General features: G+C 43.2%; 1 protein-coding gene across 20 annotated transcripts in view; it reads left to right on the plus strand.

Annotated features, from left to right (window-relative positions):
• The window catches only part of HMBOX1 (homeobox containing 1), a 145,289-nt gene that overhangs the window by 111,415 nt on the left and 17,467 nt on the right, over positions 1-16,407 (plus strand). For 7 of the 20 annotated variants that reach the window (XR_008449056.1, XR_008449057.1, XM_054061911.1 and 4 more), the window contains 4 exons: positions 7,424-7,506; positions 10,770-10,865; positions 12,695-12,789; positions 12,999-13,130. Coding sequence is in view for 18 of the 20 variants with exons in the window: in XM_054061911.1 (XP_053917886.1) it covers positions 7,424-7,506; positions 10,770-10,865; positions 12,695-12,789; positions 12,999-13,130 (406 nt within the window). In the remaining 2 variants the exon portion in view is untranslated. Of the gene's footprint in view, positions 1-7,423; positions 7,507-10,769; positions 10,866-12,694; positions 12,790-12,998; positions 13,131-13,760; positions 13,842-16,407 lie in introns of all 20 variants that reach the window. The other 13 variants (XM_054061921.1, XM_054061922.1, XM_054061926.1 and 10 more) reach the window with 13 other exon arrangements.

A 16,407-nucleotide genomic window follows, 5' to 3' on the forward strand; every position in this document is an offset into this window, starting at 1 on the left:
GTCTAGTTGAGCTGATGCTTCAGGAGTGTCTAGACTCAAGTTCATCTTGTCCCATCCAGAGAGCTGCAGTTCTCATCCCTAACTGATCTCAGGTGCCACAGTAGCTCACCAGATGTTTCCTGTAGCACTTAAACTGGTGGTTACCTTTTGCAGTCCCAGGGGAAAGAGAAGATGGTGTCTTTAGTGTAATTCTCTGCTCCATCAGAGTTTATCTGCAGAGAGGATATCTTTGAGCTTTAATTTTGCTGTCTAGAGTAGAAACGACTACCATATATTGTGGGGGGTGTGGTTTAGTTGACACGCATGCCGTTATTATAGAATCTGTAGAAATATCAGTAGATAAAATGGATGGTGTCATCTTTTGACCTCACTGAAAATAACATTAGTGATATTCTTGGCCAGTATTTACTGGGAAATAAACTAGTCATTACACTTTCCGATGAGATTATGCTTTGAATGTCACTTCTCTGACAGTCTGTCTCATGCCACAGAGCGATACGATCTCAGGCACAAATGACAGTCTGCCTTCAGAAATATTTCCATTTGTTTGACAGCTGGAATAATAGTTCTGTTAAAAATCACAAAGGCTGAAACAATGACCTCTTGCTGCTGGGTGATACTACATTGATAAATATACTAATGAGAAAGTAGGTAACGCTATTCGAGTGTTTTATGTAACTTGTCAGTGGAAAGCAGAGGGACCATTCGACAGGAAACTAGATAGGGAGCTGAAATTACAGGCAGTCTTATCGAAGACAACAGAGCAACTTGCGCTCTCATGTGTTTTGATACACCGGAGGGTTTGGCAGGGAGCTCAGTCCCTGGTTGCAGCAAGATCTTCTATACATCCACAGGGGTCAGATAGGAACTAGGAAAAATAGGCAATTCTCTTTTTCCATCCACCCCTGGGCCAGTCGCTGAGCCCATTGCTCAGGTTTGCTTTTCGCATCAGTTGTGATGATGTATGCAAGCTGCCTTTGAAGGAACTGTTGTGTTTCAGCCATCTCTTGCCCACCTTCCTTGGTGGGCACATCTACTGCTCTTGGCCTGTGTGGAAAGCTGGGCCAGAGGAGCAGTCAGGCAGAAAACCTTCTTGCAGAAGGGGAGTGAAGGAGAGGCTAGGACCATTCCTTTCAGTCTCTGCTTAAATTGTGTTTAGCTGGACTGCAGGCTGTCTTGGGAGGGATAGTCTGTGGTAGAGGAGTTAGAGCACCACAAGGGTGCTGGGGGTTTCACTTCCCGCACTGATGGAAATGGGAACCCAGAGATGTAAACACAAAGTTAAGTGAGGGAATGAATTTACAGCGTGTCCACTGTTCTTCAATAAGTATCTGCCTGCCTCTTCCTGGTTGAGGGAACTAGGATTGTTTAGCCTGGAGAAGAGGAGGCTGAGGGGAAGACCTCATCGCTCTCTGCAACTACCTTAAAAGAGGTTGTAATGAGGTGGGTGTTAGTCTCTTCTTCCAAGTGACAAGCTATAGGACAAGAGGAAATGGTCTCAAGTTGGACCAGGGGAGGTTTTGATTGGATATGAGGAAGTATTCCTTCACGGAAAGAGTGGTGAAGCCCTGGCAGAGGCTGCCCAGGGCGGTGGTGAAGTCCCCATCCCTGGAGGGGTTCAAAAACAGTGTGGCTGTGTTGCTTCGGAACATGGTTTAGTAGGCACGGTGGAGTTGGGCTGACAGTAGGACTGGATGATCTTAGAGGTCTTTTCCAACCTAAATGATTCTATGTTTGTTGCCTCCTGTTAATTGCAAGGTAAATTAGCCTACTCTTAGGGAGCTTGTCCTGGTGTAAACATCCCTGAGCTGCCTCACCTTGAGTGTGTGTTATTCTGCTGTAGCAGCTGACCTGCTGTGAATTGTTACCCTGCAGCACATCTGAGCCTCTCTACTTTGAATCACTTCCACACTTTGAAGCTTTAAATGTTACGTCATGCTGTAAACTAAGCCTTTCCCCCACCCAGGGTCTTTTGAGCAGTGCTAGGTTTTTATCAGTTTGTGTCTGACGTCCATGCCTATGAGAAAGCACCAAACCTGGCTGTCCTTCCGCTGCTCCATAGCTTGGGTCACTTCAAACACTTCCCTGGCAGCTGCAAAGCTGATATGAAGTAGCAAAACTTCCACTGTGGATTATCATGAACACTACTGAGGCATTGCTTAATGCATCTGATATCTCAGCCTGGATAACAGAAGCCATACAGCCGAGCAAAAAAAGATTGGCAGCTATTGCAGGAATTCTGATAGGGGCACCTTGGTAAAGAGACGGGGGAATGCGTTTACTCCCATTACAGAGTCTGGGGCTGAGATAGATTCTCTCTCCATCATTGTCCTAAGCACATTATCCCTGAAAGAAAGAGGGTTTCTCTGAATCTGCAATTTTTCTAGGCTTCAGTGTTATTGAAATGAAACCGCTTCAAGGATATCTACATTCTTTACCATCATATGGATTCTCATCTCATGTAAATTATTTGGCCACTTTTCATTTTAATCCTCCACTGTCATTTTCCACAAAAGAGATCATTTGGTTTCTTCATTGAAGGTATTCAGCTGACAGCTGCCCTTTGTCTAGAAAGCAGGGTGCCTTTGCAGGATTTACTTGTGCCTGCTCTTTTCGTTTTTCTTTCTTTCCCTTCCCCCCTTTTAAGTTTGTATCGATTCATACTTTTCATCTGTATTTTTCAGGACCTTTTCAGATTGGGAACAGGCTGTGGTTTGTGCTGTGAAGAGAAATTCAGACATCCTGTGTTCTTTCCCCATCCCTTAGCAAGGGTAGACCTGGCTGATAAGAAACAGAACTGGAGGGAGATTAATTAATTCCCTGCTTGCAAGAAAAACCATAGCCAAAAAATTCACAGCTTCTACGTGAGCAAACCAAACTAGTGATGAAGTCTTGAACGTTTTTCCATTGCATCTCTGTGTTGAAAACTAGTTATTCTTAGCTGCTTTCCAGAGATGTTGGAAGGATTTAAGAGTTTTGCCTACAGGAAAGCTGGGGAGGGGCTCTTGATCAGAGAGTGCAGGGTTAGAATGAGCAGGAGCAGTTTTCAGCTGAAAAAGGGGAGATTGAGATGAAATCTTAGGAAGAAATGTTTTCCTGTGAGAGCAGTGAGGCTCTGGCCAAGGCTGCCCAGAGAAGTGGTGGCTCCCCATCCCTGGAGGTGTTCAAGGCCAGGTTGGATGGGGCTTTGAGCCACCTGATGCAGTGGAAGGTGTCCCTGCCCATGGCAGGGTGTTGGAAGTGGATGGGCTTTAAGGTCCCTTCCAACCCAAACTATTTTGTGATTCTGTATTGTGCTTTGCATCATGTTATCTCACTCACTGTTCCTGTTAAGAAATTAAAGAAGTGATAGGAATGAAACCTAAATGGTTTGGTAGAGCGTGTATACAGAGAACTTGAAGGCTGAAAGTCAGATTGAGGTCATATGTTTTAGGTTACCTGTAGCTATGTGATCTTTTCCTTTAAGACTGGAAACATCTGAGTATGATCTCTTCCCTGGTAAAACCAGCTTGCACTCTGTCAAAGGTTAAAACACAGTGTGCTGATGGAGTAGAATGTTATCCGGAGAAGCTGAGGAGAAGATACAGTTTTGGGGAGCACAGGTTGAGGGTTGGACAAGTTCACAGACTTGAATTTGTGAGGGAAGGAAGGAGGCACATCCTTAATGTGGATAAGGAATAAGCCAGCGAGTAGAAGGAGAGGCAGGTACTAGAATTACTGTGCCAACTACAGAAACTGAGTTGAGTCACTCAGGTAGTTACCTTCCAGCTCCTCTCTGGCACCTGCTCAGCTTTGTGATTTCCATAAAATCATCATATTTACCAGGAGAGCTGCCTAAAAACTTCTCAAATTTTTGGTGTTTTTTTTTCATAAAATGTGCTTTCAGGATAAAAGGATTTTCACATTTTCAAGTGGGAATCACTTTTCTTCTAGAAATTTTTAAGACATTTACATTAAGAGATAAGAAGTTTGTGTTAGTATTTAAAGAAAATGTTTCAGAGCGATAAAAAATACTTCTTGATCCAATCAAATGAAAATGTTTATGGCTTATTCAGTTGTAAAATGTGTTAAGATAAGGATTACTGTTTCAGAGGAGAGTAAATGTAAAAACATAGAATGGTTTCCAGTAAGCAAAGAAAGCGCTCTCGTTTACCAGAAGGGGCATCTCATTTATTATCCAGTTTGGGAAGTTTTCTCTGTCACAGGGAGTTTTGCTGTTATTAGAAAATGTGAGCGTTTTTGTTGGAGGATTATGTAGTATGCAGCAAAAGCATATGGCAGTCAGTGTCTTGCTAACAAGATAGTGTTTAGTTACATGCCAAGTGAAGGATCACTAGTGGCTCTTGTGTTGTCTTTTCTTCATTAATTGGTGTCTCAGTTTCTTGCATCAACGTAAGAATGGGCGGTTCAAGTATACACCATTTAAGTTTACATCTTCCATAATTTCTTCCATAAAGTTACACATTATCTGGCAGGTCTGTGACCACAGATGATCTAGATCCATAATATCACATGATAGCAGGGTTTCACCTTCTCGTTTTGGCACATCACCAAGTAGATCCATCAGGTTAATATTTGTACACCTAGTGATGACCTGGATTCCTGATTAGGACTGCAGGCCATATGATATACCTTCCAGTACTGAAAGGGGACCCACAGGAAAGCTGGGGAGGAGCTCTTTATCAGGAAGTGCAAGGAAAGGATGAGGGGGGACAATTTTAAGCTTTTCAACTGTGTGGGTGGTGAGGCACTAGTGGCCCAGGTTGCCCAGAGAAGTGGTGGCTGCCCCATCCCTGGAGGTGTTCAGGGCCGGGTTGGATGGGACTTGGAGCCACCTCATCCAGTGGGAGGTGTCCCTGTCCATGGCAGGGGGCTGGAACTGGATGGGCTTTTAAGGTCCCTTCGAACCCAAAGCATTTTATGATTCTGTACATTCATGTAAATAGTAGTACAGCAACTTTCATCTATGATGTCTTGATGTTCCTTTATCTCATGGTGCTTGGAAGAGGAAATAGTTCTTGGCTCTGGGCAGAGGGTGGAGTTCTCTATTTTGTAGTTGGGAGAGCTGAAACACAATCATGAGGCAGCTGCACTGGGATCCTGAGTTTCTGTTTCCATGACTGAATACTAGAAAAAGTAATTTATAGTCTGCTTTGCAAGCTCTCCATTCTCAAAAAGCTTTGTACAGAACACAACCTTTTGGGGCAGAAATTGGTTAAGACAGAGACACACGTACCACTGAAAAGGGTATAGTAATACAAAAGATGATGTGTCAGGAATAGGAAAGAGTATGTTTTAAAAGTACTGTCCCCAGAGATTTGAGGCTACTGCTGATATTGGGGGAGGAAGAAAATCTCTTGCTGATAATTCAGGGAGTGTTCCTGCTGGTGCCAGTGTCAGAGTTGACAGTGCTACGTACTTCCCAGAAAGTAAGTGTAAAAGTGGAGGAAGGGAACCGGATGATCTTTAAGGTCCCTTCCGACCTAAACCATTCTATGATCTAACCACACGATCTCAGCTGTTTTCCAGAGTAGGTTCAAGCCTAGGGAAATTGCAGTTATGATCCGTCCGTCTCTCTGGATTTGATTCATAAGAGCAACTCTGAGGTCCAGGGAAGTAGCAGTGGGTGTTTACTTGTACATGTGCTTGCCTCCAAGGCCCAGATTGATGGTATAGACGTGGCCTGCCCTTCATTTAGTGCAGATGGAGCTATTTCTGCGGTTTTGTTTGCTCTCTCAGCAAATCAAGTGGAAATGCATTAACAGTGCGACTTAGCTGTGCTAATGTGTGTTCTCTCAGTCAACGAGTAGCAGCTTCAGAACAGGACTCTGTTGTGGCATAGCTGCAACTGTAAATAACGCTGCTCACAATGGGAGGAAGAAGGAGCTAAAATTCAAACTGAATGTTCAAAATCGAGATTTGCAGTCTGAACTAGAAGTGAAATGGTGAGATCTGCATTAGTACCACTTACCCCAAAGAAGAATGGACAGAAAGAGTTGTTCTGTGGGACCAAACCCAGGTTTCTATAGAAAGTAACTGTGTTGGGGACAATCCACTGGAGGAGAAATATGACCGTGGAAAATAATTGCCTAAATATGCCTAAACCTCCTACTACCAAATGATTTGTAATTAAAGGAAATGTCTTATTTTCCAATAGAGTAGCCGTCCAACAGCTGAACCTGATGCTGATCAAAGTTGATCAAAGAATTGTTAGAATTATGTGTGATGGACAATCTGCAGAAGAAAATGCAGGAGTCCCTGCTTATGGCACGCTTATCAGAGTCCATTGAAGTAAACCGGATTTTTTGTTTGGTTTGATGCAGATCTGATAAGTTCTGTAGAATGTAAATCAGTTCATTAAAATTTGTAAAGCACTTAAATGATATAAGCGAGAAAACAGTTTAAATTTTACAGGATGTTTACTGCATATAAAGTACAATAAAATCACGATTATTCAGAAAAAAATACTGTTAAAATATGCCATCCTCAATATGTTGCTCTGGGGAAGATTTAAAATTTTTTAATTGTGATTTAATAACAAAAAGCTACTCTGACTCTAGAAATCTCATTTTATTACTGTATAATTTTGTCTGTGCCATCTTCATACCATATTGTTCAGAAGCATGCAAGATTTGTGTGGTTTTGTGCATAACTTGGTGAGACACTGAAACAGGTTGGGGCTGCCCCATCCCTTGAGGTGTTGAAGGCCAGGTTGGATGGGTCTTTGAGCAACCTGGGTGTCCCTCCCCATGGCAGGGGGTTGGAACTGGATGGGCTTTAAGGTCCCTTCCAACCCAAACCATTCTCTGATTCTATGATTCATTCTGTGATAATATATATACATGTATGTATGTGTGTGTGTTTATTTTAACCTAGAGATCAAAATAAATATTGAACAACTCCTCCATTCATAGGACACTGGCTAAGCTTGGGGGTATGTCAGGAAAAAGAGACAAGTTAAAGATAATTAACAAAGGCAGAGACACAGCCTATGATGTCTTCTGACGTGATGCTGTGAATGCTGGGTTGTCCTGTGGAGGAAAAGGAGTTGGACTCGATGATCCTTGTGGATCTCTTCCAACTCAGTTCCTTCTATCATTCTGTCATTCTAACTCTGATATTCGTAGCATCGCCTACATTACTGTATCTCCTAGTGCAACATTCCAAATGCCGAGGTGACACTGCATCTGCTGAGATGCTGCTCATTTATCTGAGGCATTTGGGAAGCTTTATCCACTCTCTGTAGATATGAGCACTTGCTGATATTACTGTATGCATATGCAGGTTTACGTAATGTTTGCTGCATCTGTGTTACCTCTGTCAGTGATGCATAAACCAGCAGTCGACACCTTTTAGGGAATCTGCTTTGGAGCCTTCATGCACTGATTTCTATAAACAACTTGTGTTTTTTCCCCCCTTGCAGTTACTTCAATGAGAATCAATATCCAGACGAGGCAAAGAGAGAAGAGATTGCAAACGCCTGTAATGCAGTTATACAAAAGCCAGGTGAGGAGCTGCTCGTGGTGTCCTTTCCAAAGGCAATTGCAATTAGATTCCACCATCTCCTGCTAAATTCAGCAAATCTCATTTTATGGCTCTTACTAACAAATGCAGTGCTCCCTGCTAATAGTAGGTTTCTTCTTGAGCATTCTATGGGCCAGGTTGTTCAGAGCTGCCATCCTTCAATGAACATGATGGTCAATACCATTTCCAAACCCAAATGTCGATGTCTGCAACTTAAATTCCCACCAGCTGAGATATGAAGTACAAGTTGTGCATCTGAATGTTTCACTTATACAGCCTTGTAAATGGCATTGCTAAGAAAATAAAAAAGCCGAAAGGTTTCCATTCTTTTATGCTCAGTTATTTCAAAGCACCAGTTCAAACACTCTGAGAATTTTATTGCATTCCATGGAATGGGGTTTTACTGAGTCCGTTTTAGAGATGGAAAACCTTAAGTTCTCATCCTGAGGCTTGCTGGAGATCATACAGCAGGTCCTTGGAGGAGTAAGGAGCACTGCTTTCCTATCTTTGGGTTTGCATTAGAGCTTCTAGATGGGGATCTTATATGAGAATCTGTGCATTGATGGAGGACCTTGTATTTGGATCAACGAGCTGCATTTTCCCTCACCTTGAGAAGTCATACTTACAAGAGGAGCATGAATATTCAACTTAGTATTAGTGGACACACCTGCCTGTGCTTGGTTTTAGTAACCCAACATTTGCATAGTTTTCAGAAGTTTTGGTTTGGATATATTGAGATTTTTTTTAACTAGAATAAAAGATAATGCACAAGGAAAGTAAGGCATCACGCCTGAACATTGAGACAGTCCAGGATAGCACGGAATCAGAACAATTAAGGCAGGAAATGACCTTTGGGGTTCACCTGGTCAAGCAGGAGCCACTTAGATTAAGTTGATCGGGTTTTTGCTTTGTTCAGTTTTGAATATGCCCAAGGCCAGAGGTTTTACCTCCTCTGGGTCCCTATTCCACAGTGTTGAGTACTCTCATGGCAAAATACTTGTTCCTAATACCTAGTCAGAATTTCCCTTGTTGAAACTTCTATGTATTGCCTCTTGTCTTTTAATTGTGGAAGCAGAATGATCTAGTGGGGAGAATACCGAGGAGGCTGGGGATTTTATTCCTGACTCTGCTGCTGATTGGTTTAGCAACTTCGGTAAAATGCTTGGTAAAAAACTGTCTGTTGACTGGACCCAATGGTCCAGTGACCATTGTGATGCTGGGTAAAAAAATTATTGGATGGCTGAACCCAGCCATGGTGTCTGGAGTTACATCCAGTTTACAAGTGCTGTTCCCCAGGCATCAGTGTTGCAGCCAGTTTTGTTTACTATTTTTGCCCAAGATCTGTATGAGGGAATCGAATGCTCTCTCAGTGAGTTTGCAGATGACACCAAGTTGTGTGGAAATGTTGATGTGCTGGAGGGCAGGAAGGCTCTGCAGAGGGCTCTGGACAGTCTGGAGCCATGGGCTGAGGCCAGTTGTATGAGGTTTAACAAGCCGTGCCCTATCCTGCTCTTGGGACACAACAACTCCATGCAGCACTCCAGGCTTGAGGAAGAGTGGTTGGAAAGCTACCCAGTGGAAAAGGACGTGGGGGTGCTGTTTGACAGCGGCTGAACATGAGCCAGCAGTGGTGGCCCAGAAGGCCAAGAGCATCCTGGCTTGGATCAGCCATGGGGTGGCCAGCAGGAGTAGGGAAGGGATTGTCCTCGCTCATCACTGGTGAGGCCGCACCTCGAATCCTGAGTTCAGTTTGGGCTCCTCACTCCATGAAAGACATGGAGGGGCTGGAGTGTGTCTCGAGAAGTGCAATAGAGCTGGGAAAGAGTCTGGAGCCCAGGGGTTCTGAGAGCAGCTGAGGGTCCAGGGGCTGTTTAGTCTAGAGGAGAGGAGGCTGAAGGGAAACCTCCTTGCTTTCTGCAGCTCCTAGAAAGGAAGTTGTGGTGAGGTGAGTGCTGATCTCTTCTACCAAGTAACAAGTGATAGGAAATGGCCTTGAGTTGCACCAGGCGAGGTTCAGATTGGATATCAGGAAATATTCCTACACAGAAAAATTTGTCAAGCATTGGAACAGGCTGCCCAGGAAGCAGTGAAGTCAGCATCCTGGGAGGGATTTAAAAGCCATGTGGACTGGTGATTTGGGACATGGTTTAGTGGTGGAGTTGTGAGGTTAAGAGTTGGACTCAATGATCTTAAAGGTCTTTTCCAACTTAAATGATTGCAATTTGAACAAAGTGCTTGAACACTGCATCTCAGTATTGGTAGAATATTGTAAATGGTACTGACATTAGGAAACAGTATGGCTATCTTATTTTCAGATTTGTCTTTCTTTAACTTGTCTCCACTCTCCTGATTTATTTAAGCTTGCTGATTGCTGCAGTTACATGGATGTTTTCTGTGCTTAATAAATAAACTTATAGAAACAGCTCAAGGCAGTGGAGTCTCATCCGCTTGTAGCCTGCAGACACCTGAGGATGCAGCCACATTGAATAGGGTCAGGGCCAGCAGAAGAGGTTTCCATGCTATCCCTGCAGTGCTGAATCTCTCCAGTCATCCCTCTTGTACGCTGTTGATCAGGAGAAGAGATTGACTCTGTAGCTGACTCGTCATTATTGGGATTTTTTTGCCTGGTTTCAGTGTAAAACTCCAGTGATCTGGTTTCCAGCATCCCTCCTCTTCTCCCAGAAGATCGCAAGTGTCCTCGTATGATTGGGAGAGAGTGATCAGTGCTGTGGGAGCACGATAGCAGCTACTGGTAGAGAGGGAGCAAAGCAAATCAGAGGGGATGACACAAAATTTCTTCATTTCTTTTGCTGCTGAAGAAGACGCATCATTGAACTATATCCTCACAGAGTAAAGAGAAGTCGCCCAAAGGGATGCAAATCGTGCTAGAGCTGTTAATTGGATTGCAGTAGTTTGATTCTCAGTTTTGTGCTTGAACTAGAAAAGCAGCCTTCTATTCTCCCATGGCTCTGGATTTCATTGATTGAAGCTGCAAGGAAATTCCTGTATTTCGGATCTGAAAAAAAGAAGAAAGGCTACTTTGTTTATAGAGAGATATTTGGCATTTATTACCATAGCATCTGGGCTCAATACTCTGATTCACATAAAATTCACTTTATTCTTGATTATAATCTTTTCAGTGTTGCCTATATTTCAGAGTTTATCACTGTGTAAGGGTCATTTCCCTACCTCTGCAACCTAGGGAGTAACAATGCTGGATTTTTTTCTCCCTGTTACTTTCACAGGAAAAAAGTTATCGGATTTGGAGCGAGTTACATCCCTTAAAGTGTACAACTGGTTTGCCAACAGAAGGAAGGAAATCAAGAGAAGAGCCAATATCGGTAATGTATCACAGAGCCTGTTTTCATGTATAGACTTGCTCAGGAGAGATGGAAATTACTTAAGATTTTATTAATGAAAATACTAGCGGTTCTGACATTCTTAATAGAAATGTAGAGCAATTTTTAAAATTGGTCTTTCGCTGTTCCAGGTTTTTTCTTAACCGTGGCTAGGAATTTAATTTATGGAATTCCATCATCAATGCAGGAAAAATGATGCTGTTGTGAAGTTTTACTGATCAATCAGTTTTACAAACTGACATGGGAATTCTGTTGGTGGAAGGAGAGTTGTGTTTTCCTTTGGGTATCACAAATAAAATCTAAAATAAAAAATATCTGCATTGGGAATAAGGGAAGCGGAGACGATTGCAAGTTTGCAACCTTGGCATGCTGTTTAAATGAAAAGTGGCTGTCATGAAGAGCTTTTATCTAGTTATAAGTTCCCTTGTGGCTGTGTTCCACTGAAATGGGCTTGTTCTTGCAGCCCAAACCTGGGGATGTCATTCTTACTGCCATCCCTGACACCCCACAGGGATCTCGGAGTCCAGATGCATTGGTTTACACCTCAGATGGGACCGAAGGCTTTGCAAGCAGACTTGTTATGGTTACATCTGCCCTCCTTATTGTTTTCTGAGGGGGTGCAAAGTGACAGGATGCTGGAACAAAGTAATAATTTTTCTTGATGATTGGGATAAAACGCTTCAGAGTTAGCCTGGCTGGTTCTTTTGTGTGCTGATCGTAAAGGAAATCAGAAGCGGCTCTGAACTTGGAAGAAGTAGACCTTCTAGTATGAATGAACAAGATATTCTAATAAGAATAAACTGACATTAATGGCTAGGATTCAGCAAACTTCTGCATCGCATACAAGATTTCATACACTTAGATACTGTGCAGAATTATGTTTGCAATCATAGAATCATTGAATGGTTTGGGTTGGAAGGACCCTTAAAGCCCATCCAGTTCCAACCTCCCAGGATGCTCAAAGCCCTGTCCACCCTGGTCCTCAGCACCTCCAGGGATGAGGCAGCCATGGCTTCCCTGGGCAACCTGGGGCAGGGCCTCACGACCTCACAGGAAAACATTTCTTCCTAGTACCTCATCTCAATCTAATCTAAATACAGATCTAACCTAATTATAGGTGAACAGAGATCCATACCTGCCTATTACCAGTGTTTTTGCAGATGTTGAATGTTGTGCCCCTTTACTGTCTGCTTCTTTTTGCCATATTTGTGAGTAACAAAATGTCTTTTTGCAGCATTTGATGTGTTACTGAAATTTAACCTGAATTTATCTTTTTTAAAATGAAACCTGCTGAAGGGCAGAGGGGAACAAAGGAAAGTTGGTCCAAGGTGGGTGGAGTTACAGCTGTAGATGACGTGCGTGGGGAGGTTTGGAAGGAGATCAAAAAGAACCAAAGGGAGCTTTAGATGCATGGATCCTGCTGGAAGATACAGATATGTGTGTTTTTAAATCACTTTAGTGCTTTAATAAATATTTCCATCTATTTTCAGACACTCCCCACCCCCTCAAGTCCTGACAGTGGGGAGATCTACACGGAGTGTCTTTGCCACTCCAGTGCACTAAAAATCAAGCTGATTTCTGGTAGGACTGGCTGGAAAACAAGGATTCTTACTCATAAACACCTGCTAGTTGGCAGGGGAGGGATTCAGGCCTGAAACATGCTGCCTTCCCAAATAATGAAGAGTGAAGGCAGTGAGTTCTTAGTGAGGCTAAGAACTAACTCTGTTCTTTAACTTCTTCAAAATAAAGTAGTTACTTTTAATTACTATAATGCATCAGATAAATTAGGGATCCATTTGCTTTTTTCGAAGAAGCAGCAATCCTGGAGAGCCATGGAATAGACGTACAGAGTCCGGGAGGTCATTCCAATAGTGACGACGTCGATGGCAATGACTACTCAGAGCAGGTAAGCATCGTGGCGTAGCCAAATGGCCTAGAAAGGGAGAGTCCATGCGACACATGAAGAGGCCCTTTGCCTCTTGTGTATCAGAGGTCTCTTTGATTTTGTTTTGCTTTTATGTAATTATAATGGGGAAAGTGGAAGAGCACAGCTCACCTGTTTGAATGTGTTGAGCAACCAGCATTCACCCACACGGATTTATTGTCATACAACAGGACACTTGGCAAGTACGCAATGGGGAGGAGGAGGGAAGATGTTCAGAGGGAGGCAGAGAAGCAGAGAAGGTAGAAGAAGACAGGAGGATCTGCTCCAAACAAGCAAGTTACACCATTCACGCCACACGCAATGTATGAAAAATGTTAGGAGAGTGTTAACTCATCCAGCGCACCATGCCTAACTTGCGCTCTCCCTACCCCTGGTACCGTTCTAGTTGTCCACCCTCCAGAAAGGTTGTGTAGGTCTTTAACAGTTGCTCATGTGTATCAGGCACCAACATGCTTCCCCACAAAAGTCAACATGTGTGTTCTTCTTGCATCTATTATTTCTTTCTGCAAGAAATGTCTCCGTTATACCCTGTGAGTGGCTTATCTGGCACCCAGACAAGTGCAGCAGTGAGCCCAGTATGTCTTATAATACCTCTTATCAACCTTGCCCAGCAAGATACTGAGCACCCTCCTCTAAGGTACTGAGCTCCCTCTGTTTGTCTGTGGGAGTACCTTTCAGGAGCATCTCAGGATCAGTCCCTAAGACACTGACAAAGGGTGAAGGGTGGGGGGAAAGGATTTGATTAAATCAACTATTTGGCCCTGTACCTGTATCATATTGTTCTGCAACCATGTGCCACTATTTGGATTGTTTACATAGCATCTGTCTTTTTTTTTTTTTTTTGTCTTTTTTTGTGTTTTAACTCTGCCTATTCTCTATTTTTCTTGGTTATTTTTAACCCTTGACAGCAACTTCTTTTTTAAATTCTCTAGCAAAAGAATACCCCTTCCCGCACTCTGAGCCCTCACCTACCCTAAAGTTGGTGACCCTTCCTTCACACACCTTCCTGACAGGTATTGCATCCCCTTCCCAATTTTCCTTCAGGTGTCAGTGTTGGCAACCCCTCCCCAAGGCTGTGTATGTGTGGACTTGAACAGTTCACTTCACAGAATCATAGAATCATGGAACAGTTTGGGTTGGAAGGGACCTTAAAGCCCATTTAGTTCCAACCCCCTGCCATGGGCAGGGACAGCATCCACTGGATCAGGTTGCTTAAAGCCCCATCCAACCTGGCCTTGAACACCTCCAGGGATGGGGCAACCACAATGTCTCTGGGCAACCTGGGCCACGGCCTCATCACCCTCACAGGAAAACATTTCTTCCTAAGATCTCATCTCAATCTCCCTCTTTCAGCTTACAACCGTTCCCCCTCATCCTATCCCTGCACTCCCTGATCAAGAGCCCCTCCCCAGCTTTCCTGTACTCACTTGGTTCTGGTTTGGATATGAGCTGTGTTCTGTGCTACGCCCAGCATCTTGGGTGGGCAGATCACTTTTAATTGACTCATTTGGAAGAAGTAGGTGGCTCTCCCTCTGTAAAAGCTGCTGGTGGAGTGTAATAGCAGCTGAGTGTCCTGGAATGAGTCCCTAGCAGACTTGGCTGGGGCCCAGCACGACAGATATCTGGCAGAGGCATTCCCAGCGGCTCTGCTCCTGCTGGGTATTAAGGCCCTTTTTATAGGTCATCACCAGCCGATTTGGTGTAACCAGCCTTGCTAGCTCTAGCTTATGAGAGGCTGCTCTCTGACTCTTATAAAATATTTTGAAGCTTCTGCCGAGCACAGATAATTCCTTGTCAGTCACATAAAGGACCTGAATACTGAGATGAAGTGTTATGTAGACTCCCAAAATATGTTTTCCTTCTGGTTGCTATCCAAAATACATTGAAAAAAAATAGGTTATTAAATTGTAAGGGTCTTTGTTTAGAGTCCTTAAAAATTACATTTCTCAGTAATCTAGCTGGGCTCCTCTATGAGGTGTAATTAGGCATTAGCGGCGAAGCAGATTAAATGGCAAGCTCTCCTAATGACCATTAAACATCCCTTAGGTGTTAAAACCATAAATTCTGTTTTCCACAGCAACACTTAAATTCTAGGAAACTTTAAAACATAAAATTCAGCCAAACACTAGTGCAGTGTCTAAAACTCCCAAAGCCAGGACTTTGTATTTCTTACTGTGGTAACAATTACTGAGAGGCCCTCAGAGTGTGTGCTCAACACAATGTTTGCCTGACAGTTGTTGTAAATTAATGCATTCCTTAAAATAACCTTAGGATTTTACCCAATCCTGGCTTTTCTGTCCCCTCAGCATTGTCCTCCTGTCATTTTAATTTAAAAATGTGTAATACACATTTTAAACTTTAAATTTCACCAGTTTATTACTTCAAGGCTGTTGGAAGACTGATAAATGTTTATTCTGTCCTTTCTGTAAATTAAATAAAATAATAAAAAATTCATAGACTGGTTTGGATTGGAAGGAACCTTAAAGCCCATTCAGTTCCAATCCCCTGCCAAGAGCAGGAACACCTCCCACAGGATCAGGTTACTCAAAGCCCCATCCAACCTAGCCTTGAATGCCTCTGGGGGTCATGGAGATCATGGAGTGTGGTAACTATTAGTACCCCGTCTGGAAGAGGAGAAAGCACCATAATTTTGTCCACTGTCCCAGAAGAATTTATTTCATGGATGGAATTAGAGATTGGATATTGCTATTTGAATGATATCTTATCAGTCGAAACCAGGCCCTGTTTCTGATATGGAGTGATAAACATGCACTTCTCACTCTAAAATCTATGCTAGATTTGTCAGGCTTTTGAGTGTGCCTCACACGGCCTTTGCACACCTGTAGAAGGCAGCCCTTATTGTTCATTGATTTTAAGTTTTATTGCAGTCCTGTGGCAGCAGTTTCTCTGTGGTAGTCTTGCCTTCTAGCCGTCACAACCATCATCACAGTGGTCCTCTTTGAGCTGAGAGACTTTGCCTTTCAGAAAGCAGACTAAAAAACTTGTGGCGTGTAGTTCAATGGGCTGGAGAACTGAATCTTCGTATTTGAATTATGGTAGTTCCAGTCCCCCCAAATCATTGCACTGGTTTTCTCAGCAGTCTAGGAGGTTTTCAGCATCTTTTTCCCTATACCTGTTTGAATTCAGTCTCATCACAGGACACTGGCTCAGACCAAGGCTTAGGCTAGGTTTGTGTCCTGTTTCTGATTGAGATCAGTAGTAGTATCTAAGGAAAAAGAAGGATTTGGACAATGCCCTGGGGTTGTCCTATGCAGGAACAGGAGTTGGACTCGACGATTGTTGTGGGTCCCTTCCAGCTCAGGGCATTCTATGATTCTATGATAATATATAGAATGATTTTATTATAGTAGCTGCCAGCTTCTGCAAGTCGGCAGTTTGAGAGGCTTTCTGAGCCAGGCACTGTATCCACTTCCAGTTTTCATAGTTCCTAGTATAGAATCATAGAATCATTGAACGGTTTGGGTTGGAACGGACCTTAAAGCCCATCCAGTTCCAATCCCCGTGCCACGTGCAGGGACACCTCCCACTGGATCAGGTTGTTTAAAGCCTCATCCAACC

Source organism: Cuculus canorus, chromosome 3 (genome assembly GCF_017976375.1).
Source record: "Cuculus canorus isolate bCucCan1 chromosome 3, bCucCan1.pri, whole genome shotgun sequence".
Lineage (NCBI taxonomy): Eukaryota > Metazoa > Chordata > Aves > Cuculiformes > Cuculidae > Cuculus > Cuculus canorus.